Raw genomic sequence first — 18,723 nt, forward strand, 5'->3', positions numbered from 1 at the left:
TACTGTAAAGCACCTTCATTGTAGTGATTGATTGTAACCAGAGAAGTGTTCTGACCATGCGTAAGCTTTCTGCACAGCCACATGGATGGGCAGAAGACCAGACTTGGTGGATCTGTTGACGTCTGCTTTGAGAGACAGGAGCACCTCCACGATGGACACACGGCCATTCTTACACGCTTCATAGAGCGGCGTTGCACCGTCAGCTGCAGCACCGTTAATATCAGCACCTGCAGACACACAATATAGAACTCCGTCTGTATGTCTACTAGCAGTACAGGCTACTAAAGGTCCTGGTAGGATAGGATACCAGCAGTAAGGGATGCATGATGCCACCTACCATGTTTGAGAAGGAAGCACAGCGCTTCTAACTTTCCACCCTGAGCGGCAATGGACAGAGGAGTCAGAGGAGTCATGCCATGGAGTTTGGCTCCGGCGTCGACCAACATCTCACAGATGTCCACGTTGTTCTGGCGAGCAGCTTCGTGCAGCGCCGTGTGTCCATGGATACATGGGGTGTTGACTGCTGCACGATGGTTCAACAAGATGGCCACCAGTTCCGCATTGTTCCTCTCACATGCTGGGGAGAACACACATAAACTTTACACCCTTTATCATGTAAAGCTTTTGAATCTGCATGGTACGAAGTCCATCGAAGTCCCTCTGGCAGAATATATGCGTACATGGACAACATTTAGAAACCTTTATACCTTCATATTTGGGTAACACATTTATTTACAATCCTCTTGAAAGTCTGAATACATTTTTACTGTGATATATAATCTCTCGAGCCACTAAATAAAATAGTATAGGCAGATAAAATAGTTATAGCGAGAAGACATGTTCTGCGATGTTCAAGGGTCAACCTATGTTGAAAGCTTCTTTTTAAGGATGTTAGGGAGTCCTGGTATTTTATAGTAAAATCTGTAGTAGCCTACTGGGGGCAGTCAATATATAGAATAATAGATAATAATAGAATAGAATAGATACCATCAATACTAGTGTCCTGGTATAGAATAGAATAGAAACCCAGTGTGATTGGTAGCCTAATTACATTTTCCTTTCTGTAAGAGAAGAGCTGTATATTTGTGATCCATCCATCCATCCATCCATCCAACCAGCTGTAGGGGTCTCTAAGGAACAGCATTGGGAACCACTGAATAGACATACGTAACACTGCTAATTCCTGCATCATCAATGTCATCACTGGCACCTTTGTAGAGCGGAGTCTCTCGATCTTCGTTCACAATTTCAGGATTAGCTCCATTCTCCAGCAGCAGACGGACACAGCCCGTGTGCTGTTTTTCCACCGCTAGCATCAGCGCTGTCTGTTCCTTCGCCGTTTTCTTGTTCACCATGCCAGGCTGGGCTGGAAGAAACAAGACACGATGAACTAAACAGAGAGAAGGTCAAATAATACCCCAAAGAGCTCCTGTCAAAATATCAGTATTACATTACACCAGTTTTAGCTTCACTATATTGGCTCCGGGTTTGTTTTTAGGATTGTTTTAAAATTCTTTACTTGTTTATAAAGCATCGCAACTGTCATCAGAATCACGATCGAGACAACGATCAATGTAGGAAAATGCATTTCAACCTATGAAAAGTAATAATTAACACATTGATTGCCAGGTATTAAATACCTTTCATTGGTTGAAAAGCATTTTCTGAAATGGATTGGATAGTTCCAGATCTTGATTCTGATGACATCACTGTAAATTTGCACCTTTTTAGGCTAATTATTCAGAAAAATCCAGACCACAGAAAATCTACAATACTGAAGTTCAGGTTTCTTGGGTGTAATTGAGGTCAGAAAATATAATAATAATAATAATAATAATAATAATAATAATAATAATAATAATAAATGTAATATTAATAATCTGATCCATATATATATATATATATATAGAGAGAGAGAGAGAGAGAGAGAGAGAGAGAGACCAGACCTTTAATACAACAATGCACCCATATAATGACTCTGAGCGCAGCAGCAGTGGGTGGAGGGTGCAGAGTGGGTGGAGGGTGGGTGGGGAGTGGATAATTGGTGGAGTGTGGATGGAGAGTGGAGAGTGGGTGGGTGGGGAGTGGGTTGGTCCTGGTTATGAAAGCACTGTTCTGTCCAGTGTTGATGTGGGGGAGGTTAGACAGGAAGCGGAGCAGAGGATTGAGTGAAGTCAACACCAGATGTCTGCTACTAAAGTCACATCCCAGACGGTAAAAGCGGGCCTCAAACTATTCAGGTTTTTTTTAAAGAGAGATGTCGTCCAACAGCTTTTCAGTTGCCGCGTCAGAGAAGGATCAGATCTACCAGGCAGCCATGCTGAAGCAGCCTGTGATAAAGTTACACAGAATAGAGAAGGACCAGATCTACCAGGCAGCCATGCTGAAGCAGCCTGTGATAAAGTTACACAGAATAGAGAAGGACCAGATCTACCAGGCAGCCATGCTGAAGCAGCCTGTGATAAAGTTACACCGAATAGGTAGGCCTATGCATGTTTTTATGTCACTGTGAACTTTTCTTTCATCTTCAACAGAAAAGCAGAAAAGTACTGGTAGACTAACGGGAGTATAATAGTATACTGCATGAGTGTGTGTGTGTGTGTGTGTGTGTGTGTGTGTGCGTGTGTGTGTGTGTGTGTGTGTGTGTGTGCGTGTGTGTGTGTGTGTGTGTGTGTGTGTGTGTGTGTGTGTGTGTGTGTGTGTGTGTGTGTGTGTGTGTGTGTGCGCGTGCGTGCGTCCGTGCGTGCGTGCGTGCATCGTGCCTGCATGCCAGAGAGAGAAAGAGAGAGAGAGAGAGAGAGATGCAGTCATAAGACAGGCCAGGAATGTTCCAACGGCCAACCTCTGCCTATAGCAGTTGCTGCAGTCATACAATACAACACAGCCTGCATGTTGTTTTAAAACATTTTATTAATGTTTTGTTCCCCTCTCTCCTCAGTCTCCATCACAGATGTCTTTCCTGATCAACTCAAACATAGCAGAAATATTCATCAAAAGAATATCCAGATAATTCATACAGGCTTGAAGCCATACCACTGTGACCAGTGTGGGTCCAGGTTCAGCATGAAATGTCATCTGAAACAACACCAGAGAATTCATACAGGAGAGAAACCCTACACCTGTGGCCAATGTGGGAGTAGGTTCAGCCAGAGCGCTCATCTCAAACAGCACCAGCTAATCCATACAGGACAAAAGCCCTACGCCTGTAGCCAGTGTGGTATGAATTTTAGGCAAAGCAGTAATCTCAAAAAGCACCAGAAGACAATTCATACAGGAGACAAACCCTACAGCTGTGACCAGTGTGGGGCTAGCTTCAACAGAATCAGTACTCTCAAACTTCACCAGAGAATTCATACAGGACAGAAGCCCTACGCCTGTGACCAATGTGGGACTAGGTTCAGCACAAACGGTCATCTGAAACGACACCAGATAATTCATACAGGAGAGAAGCCCTACCACTGTGACCAATGTGGGACCAGGTTCAGTTTGAAAAGTATTCTGAAACAGCACCAGAGAATTCATACAGGAGAAAAACCCTACTCATGTGACCAGTGTGGGGCTAGCTTCAACGGAATCAGTACTCTCAAACTTCACCAGAGAATTCATACAGGACAGAAGCCCTACGCCTGTGACCAATGTGGGACTAGGTTCAGCACAAACGGTTATCTCAAACAACATCAGATAATTCATGCAGGACAGAAGCCCTACCACTGTGACCAGTGTGGGAAAATGTTCAGGCGGAGAGGTGCTCTCAAAACACACGAGAGAATTCATACAGGAGAGAAGCCCTACGCCTGTGACCAGTGTGGGAAACGATTCAGCGAGAACTATATTCTCAAACTTCACCAGATGATTCATACAGGACATAAGCCATACCACTGTGACCAGTGTGGGAAAATGTTCAGCCAGAGAAATGCTCTCAAAAGTCATGAGATAATTCATACAGGGGAGAAACCCTACCACTGTGACCAGTGTGGGAAAATGTTCACCCAGAGAGGTGCTCTCAAAAGTCATGAGATAATTCATACAGGGGAGAAACCCTACCACTGTGATCAGTGTGGGAAACGGTTCTTCCAGAGAAGTAGTCTCGTACGTCATGAGAGAACTCATAGAGGACAGAAGACACCGCTGGCAGTTGGACATTTTGAGTAAAAATCTTCTCCCAATGATGTGTATTCGTGACACGGTCGTGGATGTCTGTCACGTGTCGAGTCTGTCGACTTCATAGGTCCCCCCACCCCGCGCGGGGGAGGAGACCTCTCTCAGACAACTTTACATGCACCACAATTAGGACGGTTCAACGGACTGAATCTGGGGGTGGGGGGAGATACTGTAGCCCTAAAATAACCCATTTAGACCTACATCTACAAATGCCTTCAAAATCCTGACAGTTTTCTGAAAAACCCATGTTTCTATGTCAGTCATTCTCAAACATTCTCATGTCAAGGACCCCCAGAATTATATGTAATTGGCTGCCGACTCCCATCTGAAAATATGTTGCTCCAGGGATCCCCCCAGAAGCAAAGATTTGAGTTAAACATTTTGGCTCTGAAAGAATATATATTCAAACTAGACTTTCACTACATTTTCACGATTAAAAAAAAATAGCAGAGCTACAAGCTCGTACTTTCTCTAATAACAACCTAAAAAATGAACCTTGGTTGAAAAAAATTAAAGTTGTCCCTTAAGTTCTAAGTTGTTATTATCCTGCGTATAGGCCTATACTATTTCCCTGACAGTTTATGTAGGCTATTCCCAAACCTTTAGCCATTTCCTTTGGCACTCTCTCTGATGGAGATATAAACTCTATAGCTTTGGCCTTCCTTAGGAAGTGATCGATTGAATAGGTTTAATTTCAGGCCTGGGAGAATGTCTGTCTGCCTGTTGTTAGGCCAGACTTAAGTGCCTGTTTATTAGTAAACCTCTGTTTTTCATTAAACCTCTGCATTCCTTATATATCCATGGATGAGTAATGATTTTGCCCTTTCCTCTGGCTCCCTCTTCTGGTAAAAGATTCCATCACCTTGACTATTTCTGACATAATACTGCAATACTGCACCCCCTCTCAACATCATCACACAATGTACTCAAAGCTATGTTGCAGATACTTTGGGATAGTTTTGATTGTTCTGGTTGGGGCTGAGCTGCTGTACTGAGACAATGTTTTGAGAGTTTTCTGGAGAAGATCAGAAGAATAAATATATAATATCGTGGTCCGAGAGTCCTAAGAAATCATATGTTTTAGTGATTCTTTCTACTTTATTTGAAAACGGTAAATCTGTCTTGGTTGCTGAGTGGCTGGTGATTCTTGTGGGCTTAATTGATTTTGTCACGTTCCGTGACATGTTTTGTACTTATATGTGTTTCTTGGTTTTTAGTTATTTAATAGTGTTTTACTTTTCTGTTTTCCTGTGATTTTGTAGTTTTGTGTTCCATGTTTCTTATTTCCAGTTATAGAGTTGATTTGCACTGTGTATACCTTTATTTTGTAGTATGGTTTTGTGCTTTCCTGTCTTGCAATTGTGTCCGTTTAGTCTTAGCCTATCCCTGTGTTGATTGTCAGTTAGTTTCACCTGTGTCCTGTTACTCCCTGTGTCTATATATACTCCCCTGTTTGTGCAGTTCCTTGTCGGATTATTAGTTATAGTCACAGTTTTCTTGTCGCTCCTCTATTTGTAGTTTTCGCCCAGTGTCCTTGTTTCCTAGTGTTTGTTATTTTCCCAGTGCTTCTTATGTTCCTTGTTTTTTGGTGTTAATAAACACCTTGAAAGTTTCCTGACTGTCGTCCTGCATTTGGGTCCTATACCCTCTCTGGTCTCGAACCGTGACAGATTTAGATTGTAGTGGTCTGTTACCTTTTTCTTTGCTTTTTATCACTCACACTTACATTTATGCCGCCATGGATCACTTCATGGTTAAAATCACAGACTGTGAGACTTTAGCTGGTCACAGACTTCTTCTTTAGCTGACAGCTGGCGGTATAAGCAAATCAGAGTGAACTTCATCTCTGTGGATATAGTGTAATTTCTACACCTATACACATACTGCCTGGATCTCGGTAGACCATATGATTTGTTTACACTGTAAGGTGTTGTTGACATAAAGCAACTGTTGCCACATTGTATTTGTTTTCTCTGTCTTTTATTCTGCAAACAATATGGTGCTATATCTGCACTATAGGCTATGTCACTTCACTTGGTCTTCATTTTCCTCGATCCACAATCCTACTATGCAGTACTAGTCCAATATAGCAAATATACTTTATTCCACTAAGCATATGCTACACTTTACTGAGTTGGGTTTTATGCCTACTTATAATGTGTTTAGAGTTAATGTCAAACAGATCTGGGTACCTATATCATACTTTTGGGAATGTAAGTGGATATCCAGGTTCTGGGGTCAAGTGGCACGTGAGTTAAGCGACATTTTTAAGGTGAAAATAAAGAAGGATCCGGGAGCTTTCCTACTGGGACTCCCGGGGTGCATACTTAGTTTAGACTAGTCATTGGTTAGACATGGGTTAAGGTTAGGCTTAGGTGTGCTGCCCCGTGGGAGGTTAGGTTTAGTGTGAGGGTTTGAGATAACGTAGCGCGCCACTCGGTGGCGCGCTACGTTATGAGCTATGAGCTTGTAGGTCTGCTATTTTTGAAAATTCGAAGAACGACTGACATTTTTTTTATCTGATCTCAGGTCAGAATGGGTTAATCAGACCAGTGTGTGTCCAGTGGAAACCTCGTATGAATCTGATCTCAGGTCAGAATGGGCTAATACCACTGCAATTTGCATTGCAAAGGCACATGAAGGCTGGCTGCGGGCCCACCGTGGGGGAGGAGGGGGAGGCCGTGCCCAGAGGCCCCCGCAGAGGCCCGGCCCAGAGGGTGACCCCAACGGAGACCACAGGCAGCAGTGTTTTTCTCTCTGACGCCATTGGCCCGGGGAGACACCCACATAGGCCAGCCAGCCTCCACTGTCCCTGGACGACCCACCGTCCTGGAGCAATCGCCAAACGTTGAAAAAAAACTTGCCGGGAAGGGTGGTCTTCCCTCCCAGGCAGGCCCTCTGAACAGTGATCATCAGACCATCAGATTTACGTCAACTCTCAAAACCTGACGGAGTTGACAAAATGTAATAATGTTTTCATCTTAACCCTCTGTAGTACACTGGAGCCATTTAGTTTTTTCATCGGCCCTAACCCTAAACTAAAACGCTAAACTTCATATTGCAATTCTTCATCAACAAAGATCATAATATGGTCCTGACGGAGTTGACATGTAAAGGATGTGACCACATTCAACATTGTTTGTTTAAAATAGCAAACAATGTTATGCTTATCAGACCGAGTGCTCCACTTTTGCAACAAACATAAACAAGCTAATAGCTGTCAACAGTAGGCTATTTCCTGTTTAATTATAAACTTAAAACAAAAAGCCCTGACGAAGTTGACAGAGACGTATAGGACACACATTTGATATTATATATTTAGTGTAAAATATTATTTAGAATGAACTGTGTATATTGTTTGCTATGTTGTTGACAAAATCTTGTATGTATGTTCAAGTGATTGTAACAATATTAGACACTTTTTTTTCAAGAATATGCAATGGAATTACATTGAACTTTGTAAGCACTTTAATTTTGTATTAATTTACTTATTTGCAACACAAATAAGATTCTATGTAGGACATGTTTTAATTGCCCCGTTTTGTCCCTTAACTCAAGAATGTGAGCGCTGCTGCAGTAGTGGGTGGAGAGTGTGGGGAGTGGGTTGGTCCAAGTTATGTAAGCATTAGCACTGTTCTTTCCAGAGTTTATCTGGGAGAGGCTAGTCAGGAAGCGGAGCAGAGGACTGAGTCCAGTCAACAACAGGAAATAGAGGGAATATCTGCTACTAAAGTCGGATCCCAGACGGTAAAAGCGGGCCTCAAATGTGGACCATCAGAGCGGACCGAAGGAGATGAACTATTTGGGGTTTTCAAACGAGAGATGTCGTCCAACAGCTTTTCAGTTGCCGCGTCAGAGAAGGATCAGATCTACCAGGCAGCCATGCTGAAGCAGCCTGTGATAAAGTTACACAGAATAGAGAAGGAACAGATCTACCAGGCAGCCATGCTGAAGCAGCCTGTGATAAAGTTACACAGAGTGGAGAAGGAACAGACCTACCAGGCAGCCATGCTGAAGCAGCCTGTGATAAAGTTACACAGAATAGGTATGTGCATGTTTTTATGTTACTGTGAACTTTTCTTTCATCTTCGTGCGTGCGTGCATGCGTGCATTTGCGTTTGCGTTTGCGTGTGTGTGTGTGTGTGTGTGTGTGTGTGTGTGTGTGTGTGTGTGTGTGTGTGTGTGTGTGTGTGTGTGTGGTTGTGTGTGTGTGTGTGTCGCATGTCAGAGAGAGAGAGAAAACAGAGAGCTGTGGTCATCAAGCAGGCCAAGAATGTTCCAAAAGATGTCCCAATGTTCCACACACACACACACACACACACACACACACACACACACACACACACACAAACAAAGTGCTTATCTACAGTTTAGTTCTAGGGTGAAGCATTACTCCGATACTCTGAGTACTGTGTGTGTGTGTGTGTGTGTGTGTGTGTGTGTGTGTGTGTGTGTGTGTGTGTGTGTGTGTGTGTGTGTGTGTGCGTGCGTGTGCGTGTGTGCGTGCGTGCATGTCTGCATGCGAGAGAGAGAGAGAGAGAGAGAGAGAGAGAGAGAGAGAGAGAGAGAGAGAGAGATGCAGTCATCAGACAGGCCAGGAATGTTCCAACGGCCAATCTCTGCCTAGCAGTTGCTGCAGTCATACAATACAACACAGCCTGCATTCATTAATGTTATTTTTTTCCCTCTCTCCTCATCCCAGAAGTTTTTCCTGATCAACCCAAACATATCTACAGCAGAAATAGACATCTCAAACGTCACCAGATAATTCATACAGGAGAGAAACCCCACGCCTGTGACCAGTGTGGGACTAGGTTCAGCAGGAGCAGTGGTCTCAAAGAACACCAGATAATTCATACAGGAGTGAAACCCTACCCCTGTGACCAATGTGGGACTAGGTTCAGCACAAACGGTCATCTGAAACAGCACCAGATAATTCATACAGGAGAAAAACCCTACTCATGTGACCAGTGTGGGTCCAGGTTCAGCATGAAATGTCATCTGAAACAACACCAGAGAATTCATACAGGAGAGAAACCCTACACCTGTGGCCAATGTGGGAGTAGGTTCAGCCAGAGCGCTCATCTCAAACGGCACCAGCTAATCCATACAGGAGACAAACCCTACACCTGTGAGCAGTGTGGGGCTAGCTTCAACAGGATCAGTACTCTCAAACTTCACCAGAGAATTCATACAGGAGAGAAACCCTACAGCTGTGACCAATGTTGGACTAGGTTCAGCACAAACAGTAATCTGAAACGACACCAGATAATTCATACAGGACAGAAGCCCTACGCCTGTGACCAGTGTGGGATAAGCTTCCGCCAGGGCAATCATCTCAAACAGCACCAGAGAATTCATACAGGAGAGAAACCCTACGCCTGTGACCAGTGTGGGGAACGGTTTAGCCAAAACAGTCAACTCAAATTTCACCAGATAACTCATACAGGACAGAAGCCCTACCACTGTGACCAGTGTGGTAAACGGTTCAGCAGGAACTCTGATCTCAAACAACACCAGATAACTCATACAGGACAGAAGCCCTATGCCTGTGACCAATGTGGGGCCAGGTTCAGCACAAACAGTTATCTGAAACAACACCAGAGAATTCATACAGGACAGAAGCCCTACCACTGTGACCAGTGTGGGAAACGGTTCAGCAGGAGCGGTGATCTCAAAGAACACCAGAGAATGCATACAGGAGAGAAACCCTACCCCTGTGACCAATGTGGGAACCGGTTCAGCAGAATCACAACTCTGAAACGACACCAGAGAATTCATACAGGAGAGAAGCCCTACACCTGTGACCAATGTGGGAGCAGGTTCCGCATATTCAGTCATCTGTACCGACACCAGAGAATTCATACAGGAGAGAAGCCCTACGCATGTGACCAATGTGGGACTAGGTTCAGCACAAACAGTCATCTCAAAGAACACCAGATCATTCATACAGGACAGAAGCCCTACCACTGTGACCAGTGTGAGAAACAGTTCGGAAGGAATGGTGATCTCAAAAAACACCAGATAACTCATACAGGACATAAGCCATACGACTGTGACCAGTGTGGGAAAATGTTCAACAAGAGAAGTAATCTCAAAATTCATAAGAGAATTCATAATGGAGAGAAGCCCTACCGCTGTGACCAGTGTGGGAAACGATTCAGCGAGAACAGTAGTCTCAAAGTTCACGAGATAACTCATACAGGACTTAAGCCATACCACTGTGACCAGTGTGGGAAAATGTTCAACCAGAAAGCTAATCTCACACGTCATAAGATAACTCATACATGACATAAGCCATACCACTGTGACCAGTGTGGGAACATGTTCAGCCAGAGAAGTAGTCTCAAAACTCACCAGAGAACTCATACATGAGAGAAGCCCTACGCCTGTGACCAGTGTGGTAAACGATTCAGCGAAATCAGTGGTATCAGACATCACCAGATTTGGAGTAAAAATGTTCTCTGTAAAGTCTCACTTTAAACAACATCACATTGTAAGAGTCTTTGGGCAAAGTAGTGGTGCACACTTACCGATACAACACGCACGCACGCACACATGTGCTTTAATACTTAATACTTCAATACCTAATTATACTGTATTAAAGTATTACTTTTACTCCATTAGTAATTATTGTACTTATATAAAATTCATAAAATTGTTGCTTTAGATATTTTCATTAACATACATCACAGAACATACATTAACCACTTCAGCCCTATATGTACCTTTAGGCTATTTGAAAATTGCTGATCTATAAGTAACGTGTATTGTATAGCATATTACAGTTTAATTTAGTTTCTGTTTTCTTGGCGTCCAAAGTTAGTGGGAGGGGCCTAATCTGAATCACAATTTGAGGGTCCGCTACTCAGTGCAGACCCAAACGCATGTTAATTATTTATTAACTTTAACAATAGTTTTAATTTAACTATTGATTACGTTATCAATAGATTTCCACCCAATTAATGGCATGTGATGTCTCACCTGATTAATGTACGGTACTCACGTTTATGTTTATGTTCAAACCACCTTCAAAATGAAATTAAGAAAACCTTATATTTTGAAAACAAAGCAATACAGCCTCATCAATGTTGGTGTTGTGACTTTATATATTGTCATTTACTTGCATGAGAGGGGGAGATGTGGTGGAGTTAGTTGCTTTAGCAGACAGTTTGAGGGCCCAATGGAGTTAAGAGGTTTTGTCTGAAGCGTTTTTGCTACTACTTTCCATGCATTCATTCAATATTTTGGAAACAACACACAGACGTAAAGGGTGTTCAATATAGCAATGATTTATGGGGGGGGGGGAAGCCTTAAAATGGAGTTAGAAGGTTTAATCCAGCAACAATATATTTTATATAGCTGTTTTTTTAATGGCGTCATGCAGAAAGGATTGTCCTGAGGGCATTCTGACAGAAGGTGTGGCCCTCTCTTTCTTGAAAGCTTGGATTACTTAAAAACACTCAAAATATTCCATGTGGGGCCCATGGAGATTGCTTGTCCCAGGGCCCAGAATTTGGTGCTAAACCCCTGGTTCTTTTGTGAGGTTAAGGACATAATTAGGTATAGGTCTTGTGAAGTAAAGGTTAGGGTTATAGTTAGGGGTTCGGCATAGTTGAAAAAGCTCAATGAAGTGTGCACGCCACACAAGAAAGCAATGACCCCTTGTGTCTGCGTCATACCACTGCATTTATATCTGACCTGCTTGTATAGACCTATATGAATTAAGGCTGCACAATATATTGTTATTGTATTATTATTATCGAGGTATGAACATGCACAATATCAGTATCTCAAAAAGGCAACGGTATTGCGATATATCGTCCAGTATTGTCCACTTCTAAAGCCAGCGCCACCCCACTGTTTCGCCTGTGCATCTCGGAAAATAAACCACCCCTCTGTTTCTCCCTCTTTTATGCTCCTGTGTGTGTGTGTGTGTGTGTGGGAGGGGAGGGGGACTGTACTACAGTACTGTACGTCGCGTTGTTGTTAGCCCTCGTCCAGTGCGTTCGCAAACTCAAGAACACACTTTTTTGAATAGTTTTCAATGTTGAATATGACATTTTAACGGTAATAAAATGTAATTAATTTGGCATTAATACAGGGATATGAATTTTTTTCCATATCGTGCATTACATATTCATGTCATGATCAGTCTTAAAACACATTGACTGCCAGAATTGTTTCAGTCTGTGTCCAGTCCCTGCCATGGTCCTTTCAGTGATCTTTTCAGTGAGATTTCTCACAAATTTAGTCTCCCATGTTTCTATGACTTATTGTGCATATTGTTCTTGTTGCTTTCCTGCTTGGCCGCACTGTTATCGCTTTTTGCAGCTATATTTTTTGTATTGGTTTATGCTTTTTTTTCCTAGCACTTTTTTTTTTTTCTAGCAGCTGCATTTCATATCATGAAAGGTGCTCAAATATAATGCATTATAATTAGGGATGTACCAATGGGACATTTTGGCCGATATCAATATCCAATATCGCCCATATTGCTGATATGGCCAATATAACCGATGTCGACATGATCTCATTCTGTATTAAAAAATATATAATAATTTCATCCATTCTGAAAAAAATGCTTATAAATACTGAATTTGAAAAAAAAGCAATGCCTCTTTATTCCAAAACTATAGGGATGCACCGTTATTGAAATGTTGGCCCATATCCCAACATAAACAGCTTGAATGTAGTATTCTTTGTTAAATGGTAAGACCATAATGATCCTTCCCCGTCCATCCTTCCTCTTCGATGTCTCCCTTTTGACTCATACCTGTCCATTCAAAAGCTAGACGGGCCTGCCCCGAAGTTATTTGTGCAGCTGCGCCCGGCAGTCGGCTAAAACTATAGAGTTCTCAACAGGCCCGAAAATTAAGATCTTACCCCCCCATGCCAAAGCGCCAGCGCTCGCCCAGCGAGCACTATGGGTCATAGTGCTATGGGTCTGAGCACTATGTGTGTGGCTGGCTGGCTGGGTCTGAGCACTATGTGTGTGGCTTGCTGGCTGACTGGCTCGGTCTGAGCATAGATAGAGATAGATAGATAGATATTATAGCAGTGACTGACTAGACATCGAGCGTGCGTCCGCAACTGGTTGTGGCCCCCATCAAGTGACCTTTTGACCAATGCGGCCCTCGCCCCAAGTTGAGTTCGACACCCCTGGCCTATGCTGTCACCCAGGCCGATGCATGCACCCTCAGGCGTCTTACTGGTTATTATTATTATTATTAAAATGTTACTCAGCAGGACAAGAAGAAAGGGCCTGTTACCTGTGTTTCCTGTCAGCAACACTCTGAGACAGGTTTCCTGGCCATGGAAGGCAGCCTGGTGGATGGACAGCCAGTCGGGCTTGCTGGACAACACGTGGAGTTTGAGCAGCGTCCTTATCGCCCTTATCTTCGCAAACTGAGGATCCTCCTCCCTAGAAAGCAATGCACAAGCGCATACTGTAATGTAAAGTAAACATCATCCACAGCTTGTGTTATGCGATGCCGAGCCATAGTTCAGGAGCTCTTTTCCCATTTTTTTTTTCTTCAAAGTTTTATAATTACGATCCCTGAGCACTGGACCAATGTGGCGCCTCGCTCTGACAATAGCTAATATACAAGCTCACAGATTGTTGATTGTTGTAATAGCTTGTAGATCTGCTATTTTTGCTGAATTTTGAATTGGAATCCTGCAAAGTAACATGTTTATTTAAATTCAAATGCATTTAGTTACTTCTTATGTTAACTTTATGAACTTAAATGCAAATATAGGCTACATTGGACATAAAAAGACAATAACATTCTATAGAAGTAATTAAAGCAGGTCATGTTTGGAATTGTAGAACAGCTGAAATAAATAATATATCAATATTAAGGTGTGTGTGTGTGTGTGTGGGGGGGGGGGGGGTGCATGTGGCCCTCAGGTCGCCATGCAGTTGCCAATTTAAGGCCTATAGAGACCCCTTAGTGTGGATAACACCTGCTGCTAAAATCTCACGAGCTATCAAATATCTTCCCCTCTAAGTACACACCGATACTGTGATACAGCATATTTATTAGGCCTATACTATAGCAAATCTGTTTTGATTAAAGTTATTATTATCTTTCCCCTCCTGTCCGAGGGGGGGCTGTGCCTGGGGGGAGGGGGTGCTCCATTGATTTTCTCCATAGGCTTTCCAAAAAGTATTTATTTAAGAAAACCTTATATTTTGAAAACAAAGCAATACTGCCTCATCAACGCCGCGGACAAAGCCAACTCGGATCGTGACAAATCATGACAACAAACACAATATTTTGTGCCGATCAAATAATTTGAAAGAAGAAAATAAAGGCAGGATACAACACTATTTGTTTTGTTTTTCTTCTTACTAATTATTTGATCGGCCCAATTTTTTTAAATTATTGTCATGATTTGTCACGATCCGAGTTGGCTTTGTCCATAACCGTCTTTATATAAATACTTCTTGAAAAGCCTATGGAGAAAATGAACGGAGAATCATTTCCTGGGCCACTCGTCGTTCTGAAAGGGGGCGGGACTGCGACGCTCTATTGATGCGTGGATGTTATTATTGACGTGCTACTGATGTGTTATTGACTTGCTCTGTACAATGTTTCCATTAGTGTTGCGACATCGACATGAAATCACTCATCGTGCTGTCAAACATCTCAGGGATTTTGTCAGCATTTGACTATTTAGTCTGCCCTCTCTTCTGCACATTTTTGAGAGGTGCAGCAACCACTCCAAGGAACAGCAATGTCCCTATGTCCATCCCTATGTCTGTATGTCCCTGTGTTTAGGCTACCATGAACAGGCGGCGCTGTTACACCACTCACTTCAGACAGGATTGAGTTTTCAATTATACTTCCACTAACTATAGGTTACCTATACTATAGACTACTAGAGCATAGCAGTGGGCATGGTTTTCTGGAGATTTAGAAATATATCAATTATTTTAAAGCCTAGAATCCATGCAGATATCCAGGATCCTGGTGAATCATGACCATATAACACCTTTGATTCTGTGAAGAAAGAAAAATGTAAACCGCTATACAAAGGGTATTTATTAAATGTAGTAGGCCATATAATTAATTATTTCTTTCCTCCACAAAATGTTATATGGTGCATGATTCACCAGTATCTATAGCCTAACGTCTAAACTGAAATGAACCAGGTGTGTTCATGCACTCGTCCGACAGGCACCTACACGTCTGGCGGCTTTGCAGTCGGAGGATTCTGGGAACTGTAGTTAAAGCTGGTGCTGTGAAGGTGCGGGGTCACTGGGGTGCCTGGCTGAGCGCTGCAGCTTCTGTGAAGGTGTGGGGTGCCTGGCTGAGCGCCGGTTCTGTGAAGGTGTCGGGTGCTGCTGGGCTGTCTGACTTCTGCATTGGGCGGACATGGAGTTGGTCCGGTGTCCGTGGATGGAGTTCTATTGTGGTCTTCACTAAGGCTGCGTTCGATGGCTATCTGGATCAGCTGCTCCTCATCAGACAGGTTGTAGACAGAATAGTCCAACGACGGACCAGAGGCTCCAGAAGGTCCGGCTGTCTCCATGGTGATGCTGATAAGGGAGAATAACAAGACATCAGTCAATCCCTGATTGGCCGAGCAACGGCACCAATGACATAATGTGGACGACGTAACCAATTTGAGTTTCAAACTTATATAGGACATTTAGAACCCATCGATTTATATAGACATGACTCTGATGTCTCAATAACTTGATTGGAGCCTGTTTATGACAAATTAAATTGATTTGACATAACTTAAGAAGTCCATGGGATGCTGATATACTTTCTATTCGACCATCTGTCAAAGAAGCTTGCAATTTACAATGGGAAAGAGAATATACATATGCATGACATCCTCACACGTTGGGTGGTCTAGAATAGACCAGAGGTGTCAAACTGGTGGCAGAAGGGGGGGGGACGGGGGGACGGGACGGTAAGTTGTGTGCAAAGCGCAAGATGGCAGCTCGACAGAGTGCATTTCTAGTTTTAACTTAAGTCTATAGAATCCAGCCATCCAGGATCCCGGTGAACAGCGACTGCTCCAGAAAATTGTGAGGTTGTTGTTTTATCATGACGATAAAACATTTGATTCATTGGGCCTAAAGGTGTATAAACCCTTTTGGAATAAGTGTTTGACTGTACTCTGCTGCTGTTTTTGAGGGGCACTATAGCCCCTCTTATATTCAGCTATATTAGTGTACATTTTCATCTATACACAAACATTATATTCCCCTTGACAATTAATGGAGAAATTACGTCATTATGTGTCTGAGCAAATCTGTATTTTTTGTACTACAAATTCCCATTGACAATGAATGGAGAAGAGCAAATAGGCATACAGTAGAGTAGTGTCTATTTTACTTCATGATGATGTACGATGATAAGAGCATATTATTCATATGTCTAATAAACTATTCAATCAATCAATTATGGCACACCCGTGAGGGGCGATCTTATCGTTGTACATCATCATACATCATCTCATTCCGGGCCAATCAGAATCTGCGTCCTCACCTTTATGTTTTACGCAATGTTTGTGTTTTTTACACGAACACTCAGAATTGTCCGTTCATTGTCAATGGGTTTAATGTTCGTGTAGTAGGACAACGTTTGTGGTATAGCACTATACACTACAAGCTGGACATAGGAGGGGATATCATATCACATGCGTAATTAAAATCAAACATTAGATCCGTGCCGGTCCGCTGGGAGGTAATAACCAAGCTAATATCTTTGTACTTCAAAGTACAAAAGTCGCGTTCATTTCCCAAAGAAACAATTATTAACCACATTATCATATTATAATGACTTCACTTGATTTTTATAATAACAAAAACTGTGTCTTCTTTGCAGTGGTGTAAAGTAGCTATACGTACATTTTGTATGCAAGTATACACTTTTGAGATATTTGTACTTTACTTGAGTAATGTAATTTTCCAATACTTCTACTCACTTCTATACTGCACTATACATCTCAGATCCAAATATTGTACTTTTACTCCACTACATTTATTTGAAAACTTTTTGTTATTAGTTTCTTTGTAGATTTGTAGTATTATTACAAACCATATAGATTTACCACTTCAGCCCTACTGTATATATAGCCCACATTTCGGACATATTTCGAAAATAGCCGATCCACGAGCTCACAATGATCTGACGAAAGTCTGACTAACCACAGTAGTAATGCATTGTTAAGTATGTTAAAGTAACCATAGTGTAATGTAATGTTAAGTAACCATAGTAGTAATGTTAAGTAATGTTAATATTTGCAGTAGATGTTCTTACTTTTATACCAAAGGTTGTGGTTAATCTCTCTCCTCTTCTCTTCACGTGTCAGACTTGCAAACAGTCTCTGTTTGTGACTATTCTTAGACTGACTGACCAGATACATGATCTTTGTATCTCTCTCTCTCTCTCTCTCTCTCTCTCTCTCTCTCTCTCTCTTTCTCTCACACACACACACACACACACACACACACACACACACACACACACACACACACACACACACACACACACACACACACACACACACACACACACACACACACACACACGCACAGGCAGTATAGGACAGCTGAGAGAGTGAGAGAGAGACAGACAGTATAAGACAGCTGAGTGACAAACAGTGTACGAGAGACAGACAGTATAGTGACAGCTGAGAGAGAGAGCGAGAGAGAGAGAGAGAGAGAGAGAGAGAGAGAGAGAGAGAGAGAGAGAGAGAGAGAGAGCGGGGGGGGGGTACATTTTGTGATGGTCTTTGCCCTTTTCAAGAGCTAGTTCAAATGATATGACATTGTGAGTCTCAGGGCCTGGTCCATCGCCACAATAAGCAGGAAGAGGGCCATATGGTATCTCAAACTTGTATTGTTTCACCATCATGGGCCTTGGCTCAATTTCTGACTATATATATTGTTGCCACTATCACCTGCATGACTCCAAAATGTTCATTTTTCAGGAAATGAAAATATAATGCTTTCATTTAAATGAATACAACCTTATGTTTTATATATATATATTATTGTTATTTTAACAATAACTGCAGTCAATGTTGGTATATTGTGACTTTATATATTGCCAAGAGTTTGAGGGTCAATGCATTTAATTGGTTTAATATGATTTAACCAACACACAGACGTAAAAGGTGTTCAATAGTATTGATACATAACAATTTACAATTTACAATTTAGGCATTTAGCAGATCGACGCTCTTAATCCAGAGCGATTTACATTAAGCAAGAACAAAAAAGCATGGGAAAACATCACATAAAAAGCATTTATCATGAAACATGCGTAAGCTAAGAAAGTAACATAAAACATAAACATAAAATGAGTTAGGTACGTGGTTTCCTCCCGACAGCGACGATATACAATAGGCTATAACTAAACACAAATCTCACTTGAATTGGATTGCAAATACTTCTTTCATCATTGAAAAGCCCAGTACAGCTAGCTAGACCGCAGCCTTGGCCCAGTGTTACAGTGAATCCAGCCCTGATTGCATGTGGCATTAACTGTGTTTTGGTGGGTATATATATACGCTGTGAGTAAATTGTTGTAC

The 18,723-nt window shown here is 42.2% G+C and overlaps 3 protein-coding genes across 4 annotated transcripts in view; 2 read left to right on the top strand and 1 right to left on the bottom strand.

Moving 5' to 3' along the window:
* Positions 1 to 17,587, bottom strand: part of LOC308334327 (ankyrin repeat and SOCS box protein 2-like) — a 29,607-nt gene extending 12,020 nt beyond the window's left edge. Inside the window, exons 1-6 of the mRNA XM_080791030.1 lie at positions 17,448 to 17,587; positions 15,356 to 15,709; positions 13,434 to 13,585; positions 1,211 to 1,366; positions 338 to 577; positions 56 to 227 (exon numbers count right to left, since the gene is read on the bottom strand). Coding sequence (XP_080647156.1) covers positions 56 to 227; positions 338 to 577; positions 1,211 to 1,366; positions 13,434 to 13,585; positions 15,356 to 15,702 — 1,067 coding nt within the window. The 5' untranslated portion in view covers positions 15,703 to 15,709; positions 17,448 to 17,587. The remainder of the gene's footprint in view (positions 1 to 55; positions 228 to 337; positions 578 to 1,210; positions 1,367 to 13,433; positions 13,586 to 15,355; positions 15,710 to 17,447) is intronic.
* On the top strand, positions 2,298 to 5,016 carry LOC308334331 (uncharacterized protein). Its single transcript, XM_080791035.1, has 2 exons — positions 2,298 to 2,480; positions 2,939 to 5,016. The coding sequence occupies exons 1-2, from the start codon at positions 2,318 to 2,320 to the stop codon at positions 4,150 to 4,152; spliced, it is 1,377 nt and encodes a 458-aa protein (XP_080647161.1). The 5' UTR covers positions 2,298 to 2,317; the 3' UTR covers positions 4,153 to 5,016.
* On the top strand, positions 7,839 to 11,438 carry LOC308334329 (uncharacterized protein). Of its 2 annotated transcripts, none has more exons than XM_080791032.1 (2): positions 7,839 to 8,206; positions 8,864 to 11,438. In XM_080791032.1, the coding sequence occupies exons 1-2, from the start codon at positions 7,984 to 7,986 to the stop codon at positions 10,450 to 10,452; spliced, it is 1,812 nt and encodes a 603-aa protein (XP_080647158.1). In that variant the 5' UTR covers positions 7,839 to 7,983; the 3' UTR covers positions 10,453 to 11,438. The 2 variants fall into 2 exon arrangements, with proteins under 2 accessions (XP_080647158.1, XP_080647159.1); XM_080791033.1 differs by having other exon boundaries at positions 8,867 to 11,438.
* Positions 17,588 to 18,723: the final 1,136 nt, after the last annotated feature.

Source organism: Protomyctophum bolini, assembly GCF_963924005.1.
Source record: "Protomyctophum bolini genome assembly, chromosome: 19".
NCBI lineage: Eukaryota > Metazoa > Chordata > Actinopteri > Myctophiformes > Myctophidae > Protomyctophum > Protomyctophum bolini.

Excerpts from the sequence above, each read along its gene's own strand:
- LOC308334331 (XM_080791035.1), top strand. The coding sequence starts at position 2,318 with ATGCTGAAGCAGCCTGTGATAAAGTTACACAGAATAGAGAAGGACCAG. Across the intron at positions 2,481-2,938 it reads GATAAAGTTACACCGAATAG|TCTCCATCACAGATGTCTTT; the intron begins GTAGGCCTATGC and ends CTCTCTCCTCAG.
- LOC308334329 (XM_080791032.1), top strand. The coding sequence starts at position 7,984 with ATGTCGTCCAACAGCTTTTCAGTTGCCGCGTCAGAGAAGGATCAGATC. Across the intron at positions 8,207-8,863 it reads GATAAAGTTACACAGAATAG|AAGTTTTTCCTGATCAACCC; the intron begins GTATGTGCATGT and ends TCCTCATCCCAG.